The following is an 11,476-nucleotide window of genomic DNA, read 5'->3' on the forward strand; positions in this document are numbered from 1 at the left end:
GGGAGAGAGAGAGAGAGAGAGAGAGAGAGAGAGAGACCTACCCAAGTAGAGTATTACAGGAGACCTCTACCATATTTTAATGCACAACGCTTCCCGCAGGACACCCAATCCTATTATAGTTAAGACTGCTTAGAGCCCAAGATTTGCTTCCAATTAGTGATGTGAAGAGCTCTAAAGATTTATATTACAGCAAATCAGTGTAAATAATGCCACAAAGCTTATATTAATAAGAAAAAGGAGCCACAAAACACACCACCTATTTTTAACAATCTTTTCTGAATAAATTACTTATATTTTCTTCAATATAACAAATAAAAAAAATACGATTTCAGCTTCTATTTTTTGACAATAGTTATTTTTTAATAAATACATAAAGTAATCAATGATTTTCCAAATAGTCCTACATCACAATCCGGAGAGGTCTTCCAGTGCACATATCATTAATTAATATCTCTCCAAATAATCTATACAAAGTCAGCGCTCAAGTCATGTCTAGAGATCAAAGAGCAGAGAAATCTATACAACAATAGGAAGGTCATGTGCTAAATAAACTATCACACGCATAGGCACACATAGGCTGTAAAGCCTGGCAGCGGGGGGGGGAAAAGAAAAAAAAAAAAAAAAAAAAAAAAAAAAAAAAAAAAAAAAAGCGGCTTTCATTATGTATTGATTATGCGAGACGCACTGAAATCAAAAAGAAAGCCATATATGGCTAACCATGACAAAGCATCACAGCCAGCAGCAGAAAATGAATGTCTATTGTTACCGAGGCTTCCTGCACCAAACCACAGATACTGACAAGCGCTCATTATATCACACTTTTACTAATAACAAATATTGATCTGCATTAAAGCAAAAACCCCAGGCACAAACAATTCTTGTTAAAGAACGACAGCAGTTGATCACAGCAAGAATATACATTGTTTTATATACCAAAGTAGAAAAAAAAAAAAAGAAGAAGAGGCACCCATGATGAAAGCGTGCCTCATGTAAGCTTCCCAGGAGTAGATCTCCTGGTATTGCAGATTGAACAGGCCGGCACCAGATTGGGCAACAATGAAGTCTCTAGGAGTCCTTCTCCAACAAACACTAAAATCAAGGCAACACGGTTAGGGATTCCTCCAATAGCAACAGAAGGAACCAAAAGCAGCAACTGTTCCTATAATCACAACCCCCAGCTTGAGTGCGTTGCAAGAAATGTTGGGAGTTGTAGTTTTTCCGGTTTCTTGCACATCACAGAAGAGGACTTGGAGCAGTATTCTTCCCTCCCAAGAAGGGTTTTCATTTCTCAATGGGGCTGCAGATCATGATGAAGATGACCACACAACCAATAAAATAGGAAGAATTATTTGATTCAATTCATGGCACACATTTGAAGCTCGTGGAGAACATGACTGGTAACTAGCCTGCAGTTCCCTTTACTACATGTAAAATGTTTTATAGTTCTGGGACTGTAGTTTGATATCAGGCACCAGAGCAGCCTAGTTTCTCAATCTGTGACTTGTATTGCCAGCACAGTGTGTATGTATAATATATTTCTATTCCTGTCACATGGCGTCGTACAGCAAGGTAGGGTACCATTAAAGTAGGGTATACACGGGTAGATTTTTGCAGGAATGTTCGTGTGAAAAATACAGTCTGAACGTTCAATACTCGCATCAGAAACTTCCGATTGTCGTTTGAGATTTTTAGTTTTTGTTTAACATTCTATTTTGGAATGAATGGAGATTATGAGCGAAAGCCACATTCACTATTAGAAATTCGTTCTAATGAGAAAAAAATTCCAACAAGCTCCTTAGAAAATTTTTGGAAACGTTGTATGCGTCTGTCGACTGCACCTTACTAATTGACAGATATTCGAGCGAACGTTCCGAAAACAACTACTCTCGTACTAATTCGAACTGTGTATACTCTATTTAAACAGGTGTCTGGAAGTCACTGCAGGGAGAAAGGAGAACCTCAATTACATTTGTTTAGGTTAGTCCTCAGTGACCCCAGTCATCTAGATATATTTGTGCATCAATTCAGGGGAGCCCCGTGTATGTGCCCAGTTATCTGACTACCTGAGTACATCACTTTACGAGCGTCCCAGGGGTGTCCAGTTATCTGGCTGCCTGGGTACATTGGTTCAGGTGAGTCCTAGGCGTGAGCCCAGTTGTGCAAATACTTAAGTATATCTGCTCATGCGAGTCCCAGGTGTACCTGGACACACATGAATTACACTGGAGATGTACAGGGACCCATCATTTACAAATAGTCATAAGATTCTGTGTATTGAAGAGTCCTCTAATGAAAGGATTTTATCTTATATCTGCCAAAATATCTCTTATATTCTCCTGTACTGCATAGAAACATAGAAAGGGGGACAGCAGTTATAGTTGCTAGGAGCAGAAAAATAGTTCTCCCTTCTTTTATCTCATGATAAACAAAGCACTTGAGCCCAGCTGGCCTGAACAGACAGATTATCATTAAGAGTACTGGACACCCATGAAAAGTGAAGAAAGCTATACTGTGGACTAACCTGATAATAAGATATCACTATTAGGGGCTAGTGACAGTACTGTTTCATGCAACATTTTGTGCCTCGTGCGATATCCAATTGAGTCATGCAATTGCTTCCTAGTAAATTATTAAAGCCTTTATGTTTTTTTTTTTTAGTTAGACATGTATTATTGTGTATATGTCAGGAAAAAAAAAAACCAACCCTTTGCAGTACATCTCTGAAATACAAGCACATTTCACTTTTTTTTTTTATTCCCATTAAAGTCCCTTCAAATACAGAAATATACCAGTTGATCTGCCAGAAATGGACTCAGCACATGGCTGACAGCACATGCCTTTTACTTGACTGAAATTGCAAGAAATGGTGTCAGCCCTTTCCAGTTGTCTTTAGTTAAACAACTGAAGCCCTTCTCCCTCTTCACCAACACAATATAGGGGAGAAATGTTCTGTAGTCCATGATAAGAACTGGGAAGACTCCTTGAGAACTGTGAACTCTTTACTTTTGACTTGAACAGGTATGTTTTTGTACTTAAAAAAAAGGACATAATATACTTTCAATTGTATATTGAACAAGGAAAAACAAAGCAAATAAGAGAAGTTCATTGTTAGGGTTCACATACACTATACCAAGATATTTTATTGCCTCTTACGGCTCAATGCATTTTCGAGCCATGAGAGGCATTTTGCATGTTATTGTGTTCTTTAAGGTGCCCATACACCTGCCGATTATCCTACGATAATCGCGAGTAATCCCACGATAATCGGCAGATGTATGGAAGGCGTGCGACCATTTCTACCGTTCGGTCGCACGTCTTTTGTCCCCCGAGCAGGCTTGAAAACCCGCTGAGCATCGTATGATTGTCGGCGGGTTAGTGGCGTTCTCGGGAGACAAATGCCGAACGGGCCGGTGTGCACAAGAGCACACTGCCCGCTCAGCATTGCTGTTATCGGAAGCCCTCCTCTCAGCGGGGCGGGCTTGCGATGATCGCAAGTAGGATCTGCCTGTCCAAGATGGGCAGATCGTACGAGCTTTTAATTACCTTACAACCATCGTGCCTTACAGAGGATACATATCATATCAGTCCCTGTGCTAATACAGCTAGAGTGCGTGCGTGCATACACACAAATATATATGTACATGTGTGTGTGTTTATTTTACATTAAGATTGTTACAAATGTTAGGACAATAAAATATACATTAGCTAACAATCGGTTTCATCTGAGGTCCCATTCGTACTATTGTGATCTTTATACATGTTAACACGCTTTGTATTAATGCATCCCGACGCAACCAAAAAGGTGGCATTTCTGTCAGCGCACCACACATCACTGCATTGCTGTGCTATGCACTGCGACACACGTCTATCAGTATGGTGTGTTGGGGTGAATTCAGAATGAATTGCACATTACAAAGATGCAATCACATGCAGTACCGAGTTCGCATTTTGAATAGAACCCTATGGGGTCTTTTACATGTGCGTTGAGAATTTAATGAAAGAGCAATCCTGGTCAACGCGCCTATAGTGATAAAAAGGCATTCGGCAGGAATTTTCAAGGCATTAAAAGGAGAACTATGGGGTCAGTGTTTTTCCCCATAGTTCTCCTTAGGGTAACGGGAGGACACAAACTAGCGTCCTCCCGTTACCCTAAGCTCAGTATACCGCGAGCTACAGCTCGCGGTATACGGAGACGCCGCAGCCGGAGCGGATCCCGACATCGATGTCGAGATCCGCCTAGCTGCGTGAGTGACAGCTGGCTCTGCCTGTAGAGGGAGAGCCAGCTGTACCCGCCCCGTCCGTTCCGCCAGTCAGCGCTGGCGGATCGGAGCGGGGAGAGGGGAAACCAGCCCCTCCCCTGTCACTGCAGAGAGACGTGACAGGATCGAGAGGTGAGCGAACCCGGTATCTGTTCGCTCACCTCCCAATCTACTGAGCTGACCTGTGACAGTCTCATTGTCACAGGTCGGCTAGAACTATGAGGTGAGTGGAAATCACTCATCTCATAGTTCTCCTTTAAGGAGGCGTTAAAAACTCTTGCAAAATGCCCTGCAAGTAGGGGAGTGTAAAAGGGGAAGTGATGTAATAAAGGCAAATATGGCTGGCACTGCTTTGGATGACACTGATAACAGCTGGCACTACAGGGTGGCATAGATCAGGCTGTCACAAGTACCTGGCTAGAAGCTGTCCTCTTCTTGGCAAAATTCTGGCTGTGTGCAGACAGGAAGTGGCTTCTATACCTGCTCTGTCCACTATTTCTATGATTCCACAGTGGTTTCTGGGATTGCAAAACCTTCTATGCCTCTCTGAAAACACCTGTGCAACGCTTCCTTAAATGCCCGTAAAATGCTATAGGAGCACTGACCAAGGGATTAAGGGGCGTTTCAATATACTTCAATGGAGGCATCTGTCCGCAGCAATGCCTCAAGAACACGACATGCACGTCATTTTTCTAACATACAGCAACACAACGCTAACGCCCATGTGTGAATTGTACTGAGCGTTTGCGATTGCATTATCACACGAGAGAGGCTTTAAAAATGCTTCACTAATGCCTTAGTGCATTGCACATCTTGCCATTAACTTCTAATCACCTCCCTGTTTTGATATGCGTCCCGTGTTATTTGCTTAAAAAAAACTAAAATTTAAGAAAATAAAAAAGATGAATACAGTAATATGGTAAACATTTGCTAATGATATGCAAGTTGTACAAGGTACTACCATAGCACAAAGCTACCTCCCCAACTCCAGTAACAGATTGCTACAGAAATGTGTCAAAAAAAAAAAACAAAACTTTCCATATGTAGCTATTGATTTGTAGCCAATAACACGCTGCATCTGCTGAGGCACCTGTTACCCACCAAATTTTTATATATTGCTTCCAGCATTGCCTCAGTTGCTCAGAGGTACTGCATAAAAACACGTAGCTAAAGCACTACATACACCAAACAATGGTTGTATTCAAGGCACACTGCAGGCTGGCACTGAATCAGAAGCAGCGCTGCAGCAGAATGATGTCATCGTTTTCTATAAGGATCTGGTTAGTTGTCAGAGCTCAGCAATACAACGCCCGGGTGGGAGAGCCTAGCAATACAACAGAGCAGTATACAGCCAGACGCTATCATGCGATCTTACGAAGGCTTCCACTGCATATAGAACATTCAATATACCCCACTAGAAGAGTCCATAAACACAGCTACATCTGACTGATTCAAATTCTTTACATCTTCATATGAAGAAGCATAGACCATTCCGGTATCAGGAAAATCTCTGATGTTCATTAGATGATGAACATTAAACTGTAACTACTAGCTTAAATTCCTCCATACACTTCAGCCCCTTGCTGCTAATTCTACGGCCCTGCATGCATGCAGTGTTCTGGGATTCCAGTGCAGGAATACCACTTGTCCTCATTCAGATGGTACGATTACATGTGGTTTGGAATAGATTATTGTCCCTGGAAAAATCATCTGTCTCAAACCACATGTAATTCTCCCATGTAGGATTACATATGGACTGCGGCTGACAGATGTGGCCACTGTCATCTTGTCAGTTACAGCAGCCGCATATACATGCTGCATTCCTGCTGCAAGAATACGTAGGTTCTTACCACAGGCATCCCAGAATGCGGCATATGTCCCGATGTGAATGCAGCCTACCTGTGCTTGTCTGGCCACACATCTAACAATCTTATTGTACAGACTGCTTTAGGCCCCTTTCACAAGGGTAGTGTTTGCTCCGATCAGCAGGGAATCTGTGCACAGATCCCCTGCCGATTGGGGTAGTATGAAACAGATGTGACTTTTGTTTCATCTTGCGATGGAAGAAAAAAAACTGGACTAAAAAACAGACCCATGTTAGGTCTACAGGCATTTGAATGTAAGTGGACATGTGTCCGTTTACATCCAATTGCCTCCAATCTATCACATTCAGGTCTGCCAAAATGGAACTCTTTTTCCATTTTTTTGGACTAACCTGGAGGTAATCAGATCAGAATCAGTGCGCCCTCCTACAAAGATTTATGCATACTCTTATCTGTGCAAATATGCACTACAGCTGAATGAATGTCAGAAAGTCCACTTCAGTCTTTCCACCGTATGTAACAGAATATGGACATTACATGTATGTAGCAGAAAAATGATTGGCTTCATGGTCAACAGAAAACTTTTGGTGCATCACAAGCACCTAAGGAACTCATTACGGTCATATGAATTGCTATTCAATCCCTATAAGCCAACATATAGCCCTTTCTAGTGCACATCAGTCCCTTAATGAGTGGGCTTCCATTCTTCTGGACAATTAGCTTATCTGTGTATTTTTGGATCTTCAGGGAAAGTTGGAACATCCTGGCCCTAAAGATTAAAACAAAAAACGCCATCACTGGAAACAAAAATCAGGAATTTTTGCCCTGCCAACACTAAAAGCTGTTGTGTCCAATTGACACCTGGAAACATTACCTAGTAAACACTTTGTAAGGAACAGGGTAGTTGATGCTCATACCAGTTTCTTTCCGTCAATTTTCAAACTGAGCAAAAAGAATGCTCTGCACTCTCCATTCACTTCCTGTTCAATTTTCAGCAACAAGAAATTGTACAGGCATTTTGCCATCTTAGTGTTAGGCAGGAAGTCAAGGAAATGCTTACTACGAGAACAGTTAGGACATTATGCTTCCTTCTTCCCATGTGTCCTAGAAGTAGCATTGCCCAGGTCTCTATGACAATGGGTGTGGGTCCAGTGTTCACCTGAACCACAGTTTGTGTAAACGGGCCACAAAATCCAAAATTAATAAATTTGTAGGTGCTGGAAGCAGCATTATTGAGTTAGCCTTTAAGAGCCACCCTAATGAGCAAAAAACTTTTGGTAAGAAAGATTAATGGCAATAAAAGAGCTATCACAAACCTGCCTCGGACTGCTACTAAAATGTTGTGTCACTGTTCTCCATGCTTGAGGCTCTGACATGAGGAATCTCTGCCTCTATAGAGATTAGTATAACAATCAGCTGCATGGAAACCACAGGCAATGCTGGTGACTTGACCTTTGCCCTCTTGCTTCCTTTTTCTTGGCCACACTTTCAAGAGTTCAGTTCCTCTTTAATGAAGGCCTCAGACTTCCGGCGGGGGCTCATTATCACTCTTAAGCACATCTGACATGACAATTGCAAACAATACTTGAAATAAGGAGCTTTGCTTGCTTTCATTGGACCATTTAGAGACAGCGTTAGGCCCACTTTGAAAACAAAATACGCTGCTATTAAAGTGGAACTAAACTTGTGAAGATTTGCTTTTATTGGCAACATCCAGATTTTTTTTTGTGCCCAAGTAATACCCTGAAAAATGTGCCTTTATTATTACATTTCAGTGTGCAATCATCTAAGTCACTCCTGGGACTGGGTCTCCTGAGATTTATGGAGGTCACTACTGTGCTGCTGTTATCCTTACTGGAGAGAACGCCATACATGAGGTTAGAGCTGCAGCTAACGATTATTTTCAAAATCGATTAGTTAGCCGATTATTAAGTTCGATTAATCGGTTAATCTGATAAACAATAAAAAGTCCTGCAGTGCAAATCTTAGCGCATTCTTTGGATCCTCCTTCACATCTCCTGCTGCTTCTTGAATATTTCCATCAGTCCTCAGGGTGGCAGCTCCGACATGAGGAAGCAAAGCCCTACACCTCTATCAAAATGGCCGCCTCCACATAGAGACGCAGAGCAGAAACTAGATATGGTATATTGGTAATGGGAATGAGATCAGCTGCAAGGAGCCTAGGCTCTTTCTTTTCTAACTTAAGACTTAAAACAACATTTACCATGATGTGTATTGACCAGCATAATAGGAAGGAGCGGATTCGAATCCATAAAAGCAAAATTGAACAAAAGAAGTGAAGGACAAATAACTTACAACATCCTCTATGATTTCCTTTACTGCAGCCACGGCTAAAATGAAGAGCAGTGGAACCAGGGTGGTGTAGCGACCAGTCGGGGACACGTCTGGAATTTGCTGAAAAGAAAATGAAACAGGTTTATCTAATACATCAGATACAAATACACACACTTCCAACACATGGGCACAAAATAAAGTCAAATCTGTCACAAATCGGAAGGCAGGATCAAGAAGATGTTCATTCAAACTATGTAGAAATCACTTTAAGATTCAAGTAAGAATACACAGGCTTTTTATCTTGGAGTTGAGCTTTATGTGTATTTATTCCTTATCCGAGCAGTAATCCAGTGTTAAACCTAGCCTCTGTGCAGGATCTTCCTGTAATAAAGACCGCTCACTGCTGTTCTTTCCTCGTACAAAGTGACTGGTCTTGTATCCGTCCCCTCCTGTAGTTTTCTGCAGGCAGTCTAGAATGGGTGGAGCTGCTGGGTCCCTCTCACAGCTCCGCACAGAGCAGTGATAACGTCACTGCTATTTTTACAAGGTGATATATAGGTTTGCAAAGGATTTGTATCCCTTGTGTCTACTGAGGAATATATTTAAATAAAGGTCATTGTGCCTGGCCAGGAGATTAGCTTTAACTTTTGTTAAAAATATGTTGGTAGTGCTACATATGTGTTACATGGCATGAATGCAGTTCCTTAAAAAGGAGAACTATGGGGTCAGGGCTTTTCCCCATAGTTCTCCTCAGGGTAACAGGAGGACACAAACTAGCGTCCTCCCGTTACCCTAAGCTCAGTATACTGAGACGCCGGAGCGGATCCCGACATCGATGTCGAGATCCGCCCAGCTGCGTGAGAGCTGGCTCAGCCTATCTAGAGGCAGAGCCAGCTGTGCCCGGTCCCTCCCCCGTCCGTTCCGCCAGTCAGCGCTGGCGGATCGGTGCGGGGAGGGGGGAATCCAGCCCCACCCTTGTCACGGCAGAGAGCCATGACAGGATCGAGAAGTAAGCGAACACCGGTATGTGTTCGCTCACTTCCCGAGCTACTGAGCCGACCTGTGACAGTCTCATTGTCACAGGTCGGCTAGAACTATGAGGTGAGTGAAAAGCACTCACCTCATAGTTCTCCTTTAATAAAAAGTGAAACGGCCATAAAGTCTTTTTTTCTCACTGGTTATCCTGTCAGAAGCCAAGCTTTAGCATCGCATAATTTCTTTGGATAATACAGCTGAAACACTGGCTTTGCAATTGATAACCTTGCGGCTAAAATCACCTTCTGGAATACAATGCTATGGCTATGCTATAACAACATTTGACTGTGCTTTGATTTCAATGACTCCTCCTATGTAAACCTTGGGCTCCACGCATACCAGCCTCTGCCCCCCCCAAAACCCCTCCTAACTTGCAGTTATGTTGCAGCGTGCATGTAAAAGCACAGTGATGTGTCAGGTGCAGCAACAATACATATGCCTTCACCAGAAGTGTCTAGAAAATGCAAGGTAGGGTTCCAAGTGGGCACAAGGACAAACTATAGCAGTTTGGAAATCAATGAACATGGCCAATAATCATTTAAAAGTCTACAGCTCAGGGGGGTGACAAATGTAATTCTGGAGCCAGTCTGTCCAATTCAGAAGCTAGCAGGTTTTTTGTTTTTTTTTAAACATCAAAGAGTAGAAGATCACCAGCACTCCAAAGATATAGTTTCAAATCGTAGTGTTCGTTTATTGATATATAGCCTCATACATAATCATTCAAAAAGCATTCAGATACCATCCTCAGAGACCGTAACATACACGGGTACAGGTACTCTTAAAAACAAGATCACACAGGGACTCGTGTATACACATACACAATAACACACAGACACACAAAGGTTGAACTTTGTGGACCTGTGTCTTTATTCAACCTCAAATACTATGTAACTATATATCAGAATGCCCATGTTTCAGGGCCACGCAGGGTGACATAGTGACAAAGATAAAATAAACAGTACAAGTATATATATCCCAAAACCTCATGACCGAGTTCAAACATCTCCCTATGACATCAGAATGACGTCAGAGCCCGCCATAATTCAAAAAAATAAACAAGACAATGTGTACAGAATATACAAACAGACCTCTGCACAATTGAAAAAGGAAAAAAAACGGTTAATAAGCACACATAGCCACTAAGGCCTCATTCACACAACGCAAGCAAAATTGTATATACGAGTGTATGTGCGCATATGCATGCACTATTTGCATTCCCAGAATACATAATTCCTAATAGAAATGTTAATGAACTGTACGCACGTACGTACAAAATACGCAGAAATACGCTACCTGGACGCATCTCGGTTCCATTGTTTTTGCAAATTTTTACGCTATGCAAATATACGGCTCCATACGCGGCTATGTGTATGGAGCCATTTATTTGCATGTGTTGCATATGGTACATTACGCACGTACATGCGCGGCAGTGTGAATGAGGCCTTAGTCTGTCAGATCTCATTATGTAGGATAAACAGGGAAGCAAGCATCAAATGAAAAGAAACGAGATGACAGGCGGGTGAAGAACTGGATGTTCTGCCGCTTAGGCGGTAGTGGCGTCCTCTCGATTCCATAACAACCTGTAGCGTGGCCAGAGGACAGGTAGTGCATTCATGTCCAATACAGGAGCTAGCAGGGTTTTTTGGGGGGGTTTTTTAAGGCGCCAGCCCCATTGACAACAATTAGAGAAAACATGAAAAGGGGGGCACAGGTGGAATTTCTAAGGTTCATTGGCTCCTGGATGTTGTGCAGCCCTGCTACAGCTATATATAAAATGTTGACAAAGGTTTAGATCTACTTTAAAAAAAAACTCCAGGAATTTCTCTCATTAACAAACAAGTTATTGACCGTACCACTTGTGAACCATAATTTAACCCAGGTTGGTAGTATAATTCAGTATAATTTATTTATCTTAATCTAAGTTAATTTAAATTATTTAATTTAACAAACAAGTTATTGAACAGGCCACTCGTGATCCACTAAACCCTAGAAAATAAAACTACAGTTAAATAATTAATCTTATATAATCCCTAATATACACTAAAAATAAAAATAAATAAATAA

The 11,476-nt window shown here is 41.8% G+C and overlaps 1 protein-coding gene across 2 annotated transcripts in view; it reads right to left on the bottom strand.

Annotated features, from left to right (window-relative positions):
* Window positions 1–11,476, bottom strand: part of ATP8A1 (ATPase phospholipid transporting 8A1) — a 221,380-nt gene that overhangs the window by 146,893 nt on the left and 63,011 nt on the right. For both annotated transcript variants that reach the window (XM_018564825.1, XM_018564824.1), the window contains exon 5: window positions 8,399–8,497. In XM_018564825.1, coding sequence (XP_018420327.1) covers window positions 8,399–8,497 — 99 coding nt within the window. The remainder of the gene's footprint in view (window positions 1–8,398; window positions 8,498–11,476) is intronic.

The sequence above is a fragment of the Nanorana parkeri genome, unplaced genomic scaffold, assembly GCF_000935625.1.
Source record: "Nanorana parkeri isolate BGI_ZX_2015 unplaced genomic scaffold, ASM93562v1 scaffold24, whole genome shotgun sequence".
In the NCBI taxonomy this organism is placed as follows: domain Eukaryota; kingdom Metazoa; phylum Chordata; class Amphibia; order Anura; family Dicroglossidae; genus Nanorana; species Nanorana parkeri.